Source organism: Trichoderma camerunense, assembly GCF_050948025.1.
Source record: "Trichoderma camerunense strain CBS 138272 chromosome Unknown V8C40scaffold_15, whole genome shotgun sequence".
Taxonomy (NCBI): Eukaryota; Fungi; Ascomycota; class Sordariomycetes; order Hypocreales; family Hypocreaceae; genus Trichoderma; species Trichoderma camerunense.
In genome coordinates this window covers 937,642-950,875 of record NW_028145355.1, presented here as the reverse complement: position 1 = coordinate 950,875, position 13,234 = coordinate 937,642, and the positions used below count along the sequence as shown (strand labels likewise).

Sequence of the window (13,234 nt, the reverse complement as noted above, 5' to 3'; positions counted from 1 at the left end):
TCTAGGCATGGTTGACACTAGAGGTAAACCCGGTCGTATACCTGCCAAGTTCCACTCTTTGAGAGCATTATAAATTACTAGATCTAGTATGTGTTTTTACATTGGCAGTAACGCGATGACCCCGCCGCATGAGACCGCAGACTAGGGCAATCGAAATTACACACTACAGGAGAAGAACTATAAATCTCTTCTCCCGTAACCTACTGTCTGGTCAACGCTGCTATCAATTCGCAATTCATAATTGAAGTCAAATTAATATCATGGAGTTGAATCTCGCAAATGTCTTGTTTTTTGGCCACGGCGCTATCCTACTCGGAAATGGGCTATACATGATGCTATTCACCGAGAGAGCGCTTCAACATCCTATGATGAACAATACACCAAAACAAGTAATTGTTACATTGGGGTGAGCATAGAAGACATGATTCATCAATCTCCAGAAGTCTAACATTATTGTAGCATCCTATGCACAAGTATAGGCTCAACGTTTCTCTACGCCGCCTATCAGAATAATCGAGGCATAATGGGAATTAGTATACTCAATCGTGCGATAGGGGCGTTGGGCTTTTTTTCGACAGGCATGCCGGGTATGGTCCTCTACGAACTTGGAATGGGTGGCAGCCTTTGGTTTGCGCTTTGGCTTAATAAATAGTTTGGAACATCTCACATTGTGATGGGGCTGCAAAGCTAAAAGATGGTTTGGAGAACTTTCTGCGGTTTTTTCTTTTGTTTTCCAGTCTTTTCGTTACCTATTTATTAGTATAAATCGCATTCATGCTTAATATTCGTATTTTGGTGATCAAATAGTTGGATATAAAGGGAAGATATGTATTATTTGAACCGAGTACGAAGCCATAGGTCGGAAGAACAGGATGCCGAGTTCTTAGATGCGGCTCAATTTCGCGTGCTATACCTCGTAAAACATCGGGTATGATGAGAGTGTGAAAAAGCAAGCATGAACAGTGGCACTTTTGTCTGTTACACCTCTTTAGGGAGAGTCTCAATCTGAGGGAGTCCGAAGCGTCCTGGAAGCCTTTCGTATCTACGGAGCATTTTCTGACGCATTTTGGTACCCACTTACTGTATCGGGCAATTTCTTTCTGCTGTTTTGTTGTGGAGTAGGCTGACAAGGCTTAACACCGCCTCTTCTCTTCCAATTGATTGTCTGTCAGCGGGTCTGAGGCTGATGTCTGTGTCATAGCGCTGGCTTGTGCGAGCATGTAATATTGTATAGAGCCAGTGTAATTGGACAATTGATGTTACAGTTGCATCTAAATGGCTCACCGTATTTTCACAACTAGACTCTAGTTTACCCATCTCCACAGACACTAATCGTGCTGACGAGAGTTGCGGCTCTACAATTTAGTTACGTACCTCTACCAACGAACTATACTTTGCTTTTAGGGAAATATGAGCCTGTTGTCGGCAGGAGAACACCAAAGGAAAATCGCCATGTCGGTAAATGCGCCAATGTGACCCAGTAATTGCAATGGCAATAGTCACCAATTTTATCAATAGACTCAAAAAGTTCATATGCGCATTTGTAAAAAAAAAAAAAAAAAACATTGGATTTTACGCATTCCTTTAGGCCTCGCAATTCTTGTAGTAATTATTAACTAGAGCCATGACAGGACTTTGTGTAGCTAACCAACTCTCATCCCTCACTGCTTGATAGTAGTAGGTATGTTTAACGCCGAATATGTTGTCGGCGAAAGACATAAAATCTATGTGCTGCTTAGAAATAAGAGCCAGATTAGTGAGCCTTGAACATAAGCCAGGACGAGACGCGCTCAACTTCCGTTCGGCCGGGAAAGCGCACGGATGCATCTATGTGATGTCACACGCTTATAAACCATCAATTACCTATTCGATATCTGGCCTCTAGGTGATTAATGTTCTGCTGTATAAAGTAGAAGTCAAATGGGATAGGTCTCTGTCGGATCTATACTGTGCAACTTTTTGACCTCTGATCGAAAACGTATCTTATGCTTTGTCAAATTAAGTCATATAAAACACTCAAAATGTCACAGGTGAAGGTTTTAGTAACTGGAGCATCAGGATATATGTGAGTATCTTGTACAATTCGTCCAAACACACATTCTAAGTATAAGCAGCGGCGGTAGTGTGTTACAGACACTAGTGGATGATTTTGGAAGCGCAATCTCTCTTTCTGCACTAGTCCGATCTGAAGCAAATTTTAATGCGCTTAAAAAAATGGGTGTTCATCCAATTTACTTCAATGGCTTACATGATCTCGAAACAATAAAGAGAGTCGCATCAGAGCATCAGGGTGAGTGGAACAAATTGATATACTGATAGATCTCTATATAAGTTTCTACTAATTTACAATATTATGCCGTAGTTGTTGTCAGCTGCGCGAGTTCTCTTGATGTGCCGTCCTGCTTGGCTTTGGTGGAGGGACTGGGGATCCGAAAACAGGACACAGCGCAAGATGTATTCTACATCCATGTAAGTGCCTCATCTTTGAAGAATGATAATGCGAGTCTAAACGTAGCTAGACTTCTGGTACATCCAATTTTGGAGATCATCCTATCACAAAGACTGAGCTCAAGAACGTGACCATTAGAACCGACAAGGATGACAACTTCGAATGGGAGAAGAATAATGCCGATACCTGGCCTTCCAGGAAGGTTGATGTTACAATTATTGAAGCCGGTGAACGTTTGGGTGTCAAAACCATCATTACAAACCCCCCACTGATTTGTGTGTTCACCGATGCTTCAGATATTTAATGTCTGCATAAGTTTTCTCTGGCTAACATGTTGCTCATCTAGATGGTCGGGGAAATGGAATAGGCAACCAAAGATCAATTCAGATCCCCGCGCTTGTCGAAATTTCTTCGAAGAAGCAGCAAGCTATTGTTTTAGGGAAGGGCGAAGGTGTAGGTTCACACAGACAAAAAGAATATTGGTGGAGATAGCTAACTCGGCATCTGTTCTTAGCTTTGGACAGTCGCTCATATCTCTGATGTCGCTGCATTTTACTCGCTTGTTTTAAAGAGATATTTGGAAGGCCAATCCATTGACTCTGGAAAAAGCGGCTACTATTTTCTTGAAAATGGCGAGATCTCGTGGCTAGATATTTCGAAGCATATAGCTGAGGTAGGATATTCTCAGGGCTTGTTTCCATCGAAAGAGGCAAAAGAGATTACTTTGGCAGATTTTTCAGAGGCGCTTGCAATTCCCCATTTGAAAGACCTCAACATGATTGAGGTAGTTTGGGGCAGCAAGTAAGTGAAGAGAAAATCTCAAGGGTATTGATCATATGACTGATATAATTACTTAGTGCTCGCATCTCAGCCATTAAGAGCCGTGAGATTGGGTGGAAACCTCAGAACGGCTTCGCAGAATTTTTCAAGTCCATTGAAGACGAGGTCAACTATTACCCAGTTGAAGGAACTCAAGACTAAGGAGTCTGAAAACAAAGCAGAACGAAATGACTCACTCTACTGATCCATTGGCAAGGCATAGCTTCCCATCAAGCAAGCTTTAATAACCTACTACCCCACATATATAGCTTAAAAATAAAACATCGGTATGAAGGGCGTAGTAGCACAAAGGTGGTGGCTCTCAAAGAGCATCACGTTTCGTCATGCAACTACTCACTAAAGTTAGTAATATTACATGCTTTTAATCGCATCTAGCAGACAGCATACCGGCCAGCAATGTCGGTTCGGAAATGCATCCCTTGAAAACTTATCGCCTCCACCCCTTGGTACGCACGCTTGACTGCATCCTCCAGGGAGTCGCCGTACGCGGCGACAGAGAAAACCCTACCTCCCGCAGTGTGTAGGATACCCCCTATTAGCTTTGTACCCGCATGAAAGATATGGATGTCTGGTGAAAGAATCGGATCAAGTCGGATAGGTTCGCCTGTCGAGTATGCTCCAGGATATCCCGCTGAAGATATCACGACATTGCAAGCGTAACCGGAGCGAACATCTAACCGGGCATCTTCAAGAGTTCCTTGGGTGCATGCCAACAATACTGCAGCCAGGTCCGTGTCCTGTGAAAGGAGTAGCATCATACTTTGCGTTTCTGGATCTCCAAATCGAACATTGTATTCTAGAACCTTTGGGCCAGATCGTGTTATCATTATTCCCGTGAAGAGGAGGCCTCGAAAGGTTCGGCCTAGAATACTGCTAATGAGATATACGATTCCAGAGAGTGAATATTGAACCAAACGACATGAAACATTGGAATTACCCACCTTCAGCCCGCAAACCATCAAAGGTGGGCTTCAGTATTGTCTCCTCAATTTTGGACATCATTGCGTCAGTAACAAATGTCGTTGGGGCATATACACCCATTCCGCCCGTGTTAGGGCCCATGTTACCATTAAAAATTCTCTTGTGGTCTTGGCCTGGTGGCAGTGACTTGAAGCATTTGCCATCGCTGAGTGTCAAGACACTGATTTCGTCGCCCTCGAGGTACTCTTCAACGACAATAGACAAACCAGAATCGCCGAATTTGCCGTGCGCAAACGATTCCAGCTCTTCGCAGGCCTCATTCCTTGAAGAGGGAAGCACAACGCCCTTACCTGCAGCCAATCTGCTGGCCTTGATGACGACATTATGGTCGAGAGTTCGTATATATTGTTTGGCCGACTCGAGGTTTGCAGAGATACTTGAATCAAAATTTCGGTATCCAGCGGTTGGGATGTTATACTTCTGCATGAAATCTTTTGCATACGTTTTGGAGCCCTCAACTTCAGCCGATTCTTTCGATGGAGCAAAGCACGGGATTCCACCTAGGAAACTGTCAGAGCCATCTCGCAGTAGCCACGTTTACGCTCCACGCATACTCTCACGAAAATATTCCTCAATACCATCAACGACAGCGCTGTCGGGGCCTACAACGACCAAGCCAATGTTGAGTTTCAATGCCAGTGTCACTAGAGCTGAATAATCTTGTTCCGCAACTATGCCTTCGTCGACAAGGTTGGAAATTCTTTTCGTTTGAGCTGTGCCCCCATTCCCAGGGAACACAAAGACATGTTCAACAGATACGGACTGCGATAGCTTCCATGCCAACGCATGTTCTCTACCTCCCGAACCGACTAGGAGGATCCGAAGTGTGCAGGTATTATTCATTGTAAATGTGGTAGATTAGGGGACAAAGAATATGACAAGAATGGAGGGTTTGTGGAGAAGGAAAGAAGGAGAGGAAGAAGAATTGACTAGGCTGCCAATTCTATGCCGGTGCTTTCACCTTGGTGGCCTTACGCCACCAGAAACTTAGAGCGCAATCGCTCCAGCTGCTATTTAAGCAATGGCGCTTCTACTTATGGGAGCACGGTACAATAGGCGAACCAGCCTTGAGAAGAGCTAACCCTACAGCAATGGTCAGTCAACGCTGTTAGTAGACATCCTTGACATTCGTTGCTACTCTTCTTGCTGGCCTTGGTTACCTGGAGCCCTAGGTATTCATCGTACTAGCATGTGTACCATGCTCAAGCAGCTGAATCATAATGGCGGCATTTAACTTCCATCGCAAAGATGGGTTGGAGGGCTGAGTAGGAGGATTTCATGGTCGTACAGAACAAATTATGGTTCCACCAATGGCTAAGGTAGAAAAGAAACTTTCCATGCCTAGTAGATAAACGATGGAGAATTTATGGTGTCACATGAATGAAAGGGTCGGAGAGCAATGGTTATAAGGCCGGCAAAGATGTGAAATGTACAAGGACGGTAGTGGGAAGCGCATGAGTCGAAGACCAAGTACGTACATAGGTACTTCATATTCAAGGCGGACATGCCGACAAGCATATTAGTCACAGCTATTATCACATTAATGTTCACAGTCTCCGATATATCCTACATAAAAAGCAGTACATTCTTTGCAGTTCAAAATATTTCCAGTTCTGTCAATACGTAATGACTTAGCCCGTAGCACACATGGCATACTCACTCTACTCATGGCTCCTGTGAGAAACCAGGTTCACTCGTAAGAGTAATAGGAACGCATTTATAGTCCTCCGTCCGCTGATAGATAAAACCCCACCATATCCGCACTCTTCGCCGAATTTGTGTGGTGGCCTTGGTCCTACTGGCACATAGGCTGTATTACTGCCGCTGTAGTATTATGCGGCTACTTTGCGGTGCCATCTTCTCAATCTCACTACAAAAGTCTCCAGACAAGGCCATCGCTGCGAGATGTTCTCTGGGCAACAGACGTACCTGCGGGCGCTTTGGGCATTGCCGCATTGGTATTCTTCAACCTTTCCTGGAACCAAGCTGTTGTTGTGGGTTGGGCGACGCCGTACATCCCAGTCTTTTTAATCTTGGGGATTCTGTTTGCGATTGCATTCTTCTACATAGAGATCAATATCTTTCCGTCGCCGCTTATCCCGTTTTCAATCTTGACCGGCGATGTGGCACTTGTCCTCGCCTGCGTTGCGGCAGCTTGGGGTGGCTTTGGGGCCTACGTCTATTATTTCTGGACAACCATGCTGATGGTTACAGAAACACTGCCACCCTTAGCTTCGGCATGGTTCTCGCCTCCAACCCCCGTCGGTCTAGGGACGGCAGTTCTGACAGGCTATCTTGTGGCCAGGGTTCACCCCGCCATGCTAATGGTTATGGCAGAAACCTGCGTGCTGGCTGCTTGTCTTTTACTGGCAACTTTTCCTCCGGGGCAGACTTACTGGGCTCAACTGTTTCCTAGCCTGGTTTTCGCGCCTCCGGGGCTGGATATGAGCTTCCCCGCGGCGATTTTGGTGATGAGCAATGCAATGGGAAAAGAGCACCAGGGCATGGCCATGAGCTTGGTTAATACCATTGTCAACTACAGCATTTCTCTCAGCTTGGGGATAGCGGGGACGATTGAGCAGCAGGTGACGAAGACAAAACCTGAGGGCCCAGCTACGGTGCTCTTGGGATACCACAGCGCTGAGTATTTTCCGTGTGGCATAGTAGGATTTGGACTGTTGTTAAGTCTTGTTTTGTATGGCGTGCACGGAGAGAGAGCAGTTTAAGGATGTCTCAAAATGCGAGTGATATAGAAAGAATAGAGCCCTAGAGGTCGCATCTCATTTAATATAGCATAAAGGTCTTAAAGTTGTTTCAAGTAAATGCCCCTCGCCGTGCATCCTGCCGAAGGGACCGGCATCTAGAAAAGAAGTGGGAGAACCTTGCGATACGAGATTCTTTGTCTAATACATGATCGCAGAAAGTTTCCTTATCGCGCCATCTCCATCAAGTACACACCATCCGGCCTTTATGCCGATGCCGGCTTCGGTGTAACGGCCTCCTATCGGAAACTGGCGAACCGAATTCGCCGAATGCACGAAGAGAGCTAACAAAGTAGATGGTGTGCACCACTTTCTATTGCCGACATCTCAAGAAGTGTGCTGCCAAGGTTGCCTAACCGACCCCTGTTGATCGCAAGTGGAGGAATGAGAAGAAGAAGAAATGTAATGGAAACACATTGGGTTCCTCCGAAGCCCGATTTGGCGTTGCTTGGATGAGGCCAAGACCAGATTATGGGTGACAATACAGCAAGATATATGTGATGGGTGCACAAATACTTGGACCGAACACGCAAATGACATGCATCTCTTTAGGGTCATCTCAAACAATAAGACGAGTATCACTACACATAGCTCCAAACTCGTTTGTATTCGTATATGCCTTAGAAAAAGATAAAAACCAACATTTCAGCACATGGAATCTTGCAACATGCTTCAAACTAGAGAACGTGGGCATCATATAAAGGTGCCGAAGCTTTCCTCCACTCCCTCTGCTGCTAGACGCCGTCTCATTTCGCAACAGTTGCCAGAATCTGAGCCGGCACACAGTCAGAGTCATAGTCAGGAGTTCCCGTGTATGTAAAATACTCCACATAAGACCACGCGCCGTAATCGAGATCGAAATCCGCTATGCACCACCGCCAACCATTGACAACCCCCTCCGGCTCCGTGTAAAGCAGCTCATATGTATCGCCGCCATCACCATCAACAGGGCTCAGCAGCCACCCCGCATCGAGTGCGGGCGGGTAAATGGTGGCATTGACAAAGCTGAATAAATAGGATGACGATGTGCCGACGGTTTCTTTGAGGTTTATGTAGCCAGTGGGCCCGAGATCATAGAAGCTGCCGTCGGCATTCTGGCCTTGGCTGTACAAGAGACCGTCTTTCAGGTTGGCAACCAAGACCGTATCATTGGCATCTACGCCAACATAGTGGAAAGTTCCGGCAGGATATCCAAAAGCAGGATCGTATTGGTTCTCCCGTAGCCTTAACTGGAAGTTGCTATCTTTATTCGTGCCCGTAAGGACATGAAAGGTATAGCTTTCAGTTGTGGTGTTGATGGAGAGTGGTGCGGCAGAGGCAATGGTGGATAAGAGCCCGAAGGCCGCCGCGATAAGCGCAAACATGATGAGTCTTGATGATGAGAAGAGGGAATAACTTTGCGGCTTTGGTGCCTGAGATGGATGATAGCAGGAATAGAAGAAGTGGCTTGCAGATTAGCAGATTAGTGATTTCTTGGCGATATAAATGCCATCGGACATGAAAGGAGGGGTCGCATATAATTTGTCGAAGTCCTGGTCAGGGATTATCTGGGCTGTACCCCAACGAACTAACTGCGGGCAACGCTGCGATGCATGAGAAGCACCTCAGTCACAGCATAACGCTATCCTGTTCGAGAAGGAAGAATCATGGACTTGGAAGATAAGAGGTCATTTTGCATACATTTATTGGTTTGTTGTCTGTGTGGATGAAGATTGAAAAGTTCCAACCTCCATGGAGATGCTCGTTGTTGACGGAATGGGTGGACAGGATCACGCATATGATGTGGTAATCCATCACCGTATTCCATCACTGTATTGCCTATTGTGAAAACCGTTGCATCGATGGCTCCTCTCCACTACCCTATCCGGAACCCTGTTTTGGAACAGGTACTGATAAATAGCGTCATACAATGCATATAAGTCAACATTCTATCTCGTATGACTGGGGGGAGCCATGTGCCATTTTACAAGTTGGGGCTTGTAGTTAAACTAATAACCACCATAATAATACAACTCTCAAGGGGAGCCAGTGTTGGTAAAGGCAACTAATAGCAGCCTAACCAATCTATGTCTTGCATGGGTAGACATAACCATCATTATTTCCTAACTACACGGAGACTTAATCCAATACGTACATTCTGAATATGCACTCATTTAATAACGCTATCTAACCATTAAAGACGGATATGGATATCGATATCCGAAGTGATTCGTATTTCCGGCTGCAGCGTGCTGCTCGTGTGTGTTCTGCAGGGTTACATTGCCGTTACTCCATTCTTGACATCACTTGACGCCTTATCTACATACCTTCCTCATCCAGCACAACCTTGTAGGCATCACTTCAAGCTGCATGTACTCTGTACGATGCTTGTGGATGGAATCGGAGCAACTTTGTTGTATATATAAGAGTTTGTTGAGTCTTCAATTTTGTAACTCTACTGTAGTTGTAGTATCTCCTCATCCTCCCCATAACCAGTTTGCCATCGACTCAATTGACGAGCAAACATGTTGTTCAAGTCGCTGGTCGCGGCCTTTGGCCTTCAACTAGCCGTTCAAGTCGTAGCAAGTCCTCTCTTGCGCGACAATGCCAAGGTCCCAGCCAAGCGTGATGTTCCATCTACCCACAGGCTTCATGAACGCCACCCGCCCCGCACGGCCAACCACTGGACGAAACGGGAGAGATTGTCCCGAAAGACTGTTTTGCCCATGCGCATTGGCTTAAAGCAGCGAAACATTGATGCGGGACATGCCAGGCTTATGGATATGTCAGTGTTATCAATCTATTATCAATCTCACAAGAGAGACTAGAAAGGGAAAGACTAACATTTGATTCCATCTTCATCTATATAGCTCTAACCCGAGATCTGCCAACTATGGTAAACACATGACGGTCGAGGAAGTCACCGACTTCTTTGCTCCGGCACAGTCTAGCGTGGATGCCGTGATTGACTGGCTTGTCTCTGCCGGCATTGATCGCAAGCGCATCAGCCAATCGGCTAACAAGCAGGTAAGTTGTAATTATGTTGAGATATGACTTGAATACTACATTACCTAGTGCATGCACACACACCAAAAACTGGTGTGCATAACCATCCACTCATGAGACACACACCTGCGTCACCTTCATCACCCCTCTTTCTTTTCCCTTGAATATCACACTCTAACAATGGATGTTCCATAGTGGATTCAGTTTGATTCGCCTGCTGAAGAGGCCGAAGATCTCCTGGTGACCGACTTTTACTACTGGGAGGACAGCACCGGCTCACACCGGGATATTGCTTGTGAACAGTACCATCTTCCAGCCCACATCCAGGAGCATGTTGACTATGCGACTCCCGGAATCAGGTTGCGCGCAAACAATGTCATGAAGCGCGATGCCAAGAAGCGCAGCGTAGACAAGCGTGCGGTAACAAATGTTCCCGGTCTTCGCGAGGGCCCTCACTTCACCAACAATGTCGCCTACATGAATGCCGTGAACGATGTCCCAGGGGTCAATTCCACCTCTTGCAGCAGCTTCATTACAGCCGATTGCCTCAGAGGTATGTCACTTTAAGCTTTCACCAACCATACTTGCGTGGACTAACATTCTACGCAGTTCAATATGGTATTGTCAATGGCACGACATCCGCCGCCGGCAATGAGCTCGGAATCTTTGAAGACTTGAACGATCATTATAGCACAGCTGATCTTGACGCGTTCTTGGCGGCCGTTTACCCGTAAGAAGTCTCTCCTAATTAACTGGCTATGGAAAAGGCTCATCCATCTCTAATGCCGCAACAGCTATCTCAATATCCCCGCCGGGACGTATCCCGAGAACCGTTTGGTCGACGGCGCCATCGGATCTTACGAGGACCTCGTGGCCACTATTGGCTCCCAATTTGGTGGTCTCGGAGAGGAGTCTACTTTGGATTTCCAGTCAGCCATTCCCCTCATCTGGCCTCAGACGACGGTCTTGTTCCAAACAAACGACGAGTACTACGAGATTGTGGGAACCGAGGGATTCTTCAACAGTAAGACAGACCCTCCATCACTTCCAGACATATTATTTTTTTAATCTTCTGTTATTAATCCGTTTTAGCTTTCCTCGATGCTATTGATGGCAGCTACTGCAGCTTCACCGATGACGGCGAGACTGGAGATTGCACCGACCCTTCATGCGCTGACCCTGTTTACCCCAACCCCAACTTTGACGCGCCTATTGGATACCAAGGACAGAAGCAGTGCGGCGTGTTTAAGCCTACCAACGTCATCTCAGTTTCTTACAACGGCATCGAGGATCTTCTCCCCAACAACTACCAGTACCGCCAGTGCGACGAGTACCTGAAGCTGGGTCTTCAGGGTGTTACCGTTGTCTTTTCATCTGGTGACTACGGTGTCGGTACTCACCTGGGCTGCATTGGCCCGAATGCAGAACCCACCGTCGGAATCATCTTTGCTCCTGGATTCCCCCAGACATGCCCATACATCCTCGCAGTCGGCGGCACTGAGCTGAGGAGGTCAGACCCCAGCGCTCCTCCAGTCGAGTGGGAAATCCTCGAGGAGGTGGCCACTACCCAGTTCCCCAGCGGCGGAGGCTTCAGCAACATCTTCAGCGTCGCCGACTACCAGACCGACGCAGTCAACGGCTACTTTGATACAGTGGGAGACTCGCTGCCGTTCGAGTCTTACAACCAGACCATCGTGGACGGCAACTTTGACAACGTCACAGACGTCAACCAGGTCTACAACCGCGGCGGCCGTGGATTCCCTGATGTTGCGGCCGTGGGAGAGAACCAGCTCATTGTTTACGACGGACAGTTTGGTACCATTGGCGGAACTTCGCTGTCGACGCCCGTTTGGGGATCTATCTTGACTCTGATCAACGAGAAGCGCATTGCTGCTGGCAAGAGCACTCTTGGATTTATCAATCCAGCTCTAGTAAGTAATGCTAAGATTCGGTGGCGTAATATTTGTGGAATAGCATAGCAGCTAACACTCTTGCGTTCAGTATCAACACCCAGAGGTATTCACCGATATCACAGAGGGAAACAACAACGGCTGCAGCTCTCCTGATGAGACAACTCTTTGGGGATTCCCAGCTGCTGCTGGATGGGATCCGGTAACAGGACTTGGGTATGTTTCTCTCCTCTCTCGTTTATTTCCATCGTTTCATTCGGCATCAACTAACCTGGAACCATAGATCGCCAAACTACACCGCCCTGGAGTCGGTTCTGGTCGCTCTGTAAGCAAGAGATGCCAATGAAGAATGGGCGTCTGTCCGCACACAAAGTGGGATTGCATTCACATGGAGGGGGCAATATCTGTTCAATATGAGGTTCTGTGCACAAGTACGGATAATCGGGCCAGGTAGTGCCGCGTGGCGAGTGCAGGGCAAATGCATCAGAGATATACCTAGTAGTAATACTGGATTAGGTAGCTACCTCTTATACCTCATCAAGAAGTAAAATTTTCATCAGAAAAAACGTATCCCTATGTGTTCCTACGAGAACTTGTAACTGTACATGTAGTCTGACAGCGCAGTCAAGTCTGTCTCCGTAACTGGGGATGAAGTACCTAGTAGGTAACAGTCCGGGCTAGTCGGTAGCAAATATCCCGGTGCGGTTTCTTAGAGCCACGCTAGTCGCTGTAGTTCATCAGATCGCCTTTGTTTCTTATAAAGAAAGATGTGTTTCATCTGCTAGGTACTTGGGCCCGGCTGGAGAACCTTCAAGGGAGAAGCATCGCCCTGTTGTGGGCCCATACGTTGCAGGACATGCGGAGAACACCAGCACCATCAACTGCGCCCGCCCCGAGAGAACAGACACCGCGTACCCAGGACATGGGATATTTCAATCTACATGTCCCGGATCCAACGGGAGTTGGCATGGTCTCGGACACAAGAGACACGGTCTACACATGCGTCTATGACTTCACCGACAGGCTGAAACATCTGGCCGCCACGCGAAATGGAGTTAGCATTCGGGGGACATGGACAGATATTTGGTTATTTCTTGCTGTGAGTCTTGCAAAAGCGGTACATATGTACCTGGTTGAACTATAATTCCAAGCACGATAATTCACTAGGTGGGTAGGCAATGCGGAAGACAGAAAAAGCGAGACAACAAAATGGATGAGTACATCTTTTGCTATATAATTACGATAACAGTTACTAGAGAAATACAGATACAGTAGCAGCTACCAGAAAAATATAGATATAGTAGTAA

The 13,234-nt window shown here is 46.7% G+C and overlaps 5 protein-coding genes across 5 annotated transcripts; 3 read left to right on the top strand and 2 right to left on the bottom strand.

Annotated features, from left to right (window-relative positions):
• Positions 1-2,021: 2,021 nt before the first annotated feature.
• On the top strand, positions 2,022-3,430 carry V8C40DRAFT_276535 (uncharacterized protein; the record flags this gene model as incomplete). Its single annotated transcript, XM_083220857.1, has 7 exons — positions 2,022-2,065; positions 2,115-2,290; positions 2,363-2,469; positions 2,520-2,724; positions 2,796-2,902; positions 2,964-3,250; positions 3,307-3,430. The coding sequence occupies 7 exons, from the start codon at positions 2,022-2,024 to the stop codon at positions 3,428-3,430; spliced, it is 1,050 nt and encodes a 349-aa protein (XP_083070676.1).
• Positions 3,431-3,590: 160 nt separating this feature from the next.
• V8C40DRAFT_281365 (phosphoribosylamine--glycine ligase) lies at positions 3,591-5,113 on the bottom strand (the record flags this gene model as incomplete). The annotated part of the gene is made up of 4 exons (XM_083221596.1): positions 3,591-3,618; positions 3,677-4,151; positions 4,231-4,770; positions 4,825-5,113. The coding sequence occupies 4 exons, from the start codon at positions 5,111-5,113 to the stop codon at positions 3,591-3,593; spliced, it is 1,332 nt and encodes a 443-aa protein (XP_083070675.1).
• Positions 5,114-5,937: 824 nt separating this feature from the next.
• Positions 5,938-7,320, top strand: V8C40DRAFT_281363 (uncharacterized protein; the record flags this gene model as incomplete). Its single annotated transcript, XM_083221595.1, has 3 exons — positions 5,938-5,966; positions 6,150-6,914; positions 7,191-7,320. The coding sequence occupies 3 exons, from the start codon at positions 5,938-5,940 to the stop codon at positions 7,318-7,320; spliced, it is 924 nt and encodes a 307-aa protein (XP_083070674.1).
• A 303-nt stretch (positions 7,321-7,623) lies between these two features.
• On the bottom strand, positions 7,624-8,467 carry V8C40DRAFT_252126 (uncharacterized protein). The gene has a single exon (XM_083217319.1). It carries the CDS (start codon positions 8,394-8,396, stop codon positions 7,779-7,781), a length of 618 nt encoding a protein of 205 aa, XP_083070673.1. The 5' UTR covers positions 8,397-8,467; the 3' UTR covers positions 7,624-7,778.
• Positions 8,468-9,484: 1,017 nt separating this feature from the next.
• Positions 9,485-12,461, top strand: V8C40DRAFT_66990 (S53 family peptidase). Its single transcript, XM_083223279.1, has 8 exons — positions 9,485-9,796; positions 9,882-10,038; positions 10,213-10,570; positions 10,627-10,747; positions 10,812-11,041; positions 11,110-11,948; positions 12,019-12,143; positions 12,211-12,461. The coding sequence occupies exons 1-8, from the start codon at positions 9,537-9,539 to the stop codon at positions 12,254-12,256; spliced, it is 2,136 nt and encodes a 711-aa protein (XP_083070672.1). The 5' UTR covers positions 9,485-9,536; the 3' UTR covers positions 12,257-12,461.
• Positions 12,462-13,234: the final 773 nt, after the last annotated feature.

Excerpts from the sequence above, each read along its gene's own strand:
- V8C40DRAFT_252126 (XM_083217319.1), bottom strand. The coding sequence starts at position 8,396 with ATGTTTGCGCTTATCGCGGCGGCCTTCGGGCTCTTATCCACCATTGCC.
- V8C40DRAFT_66990 (XM_083223279.1), top strand. The coding sequence starts at position 9,537 with ATGTTGTTCAAGTCGCTGGTCGCGGCCTTTGGCCTTCAACTAGCCGTT. Across the intron at positions 11,949-12,018 it reads GATTTATCAATCCAGCTCTA|TATCAACACCCAGAGGTATT; the intron begins GTAAGTAATGCT and ends TCTTGCGTTCAG. Across the intron at positions 12,144-12,210 it reads GATCCGGTAACAGGACTTGG|ATCGCCAAACTACACCGCCC; the intron begins GTATGTTTCTCT and ends CTGGAACCATAG.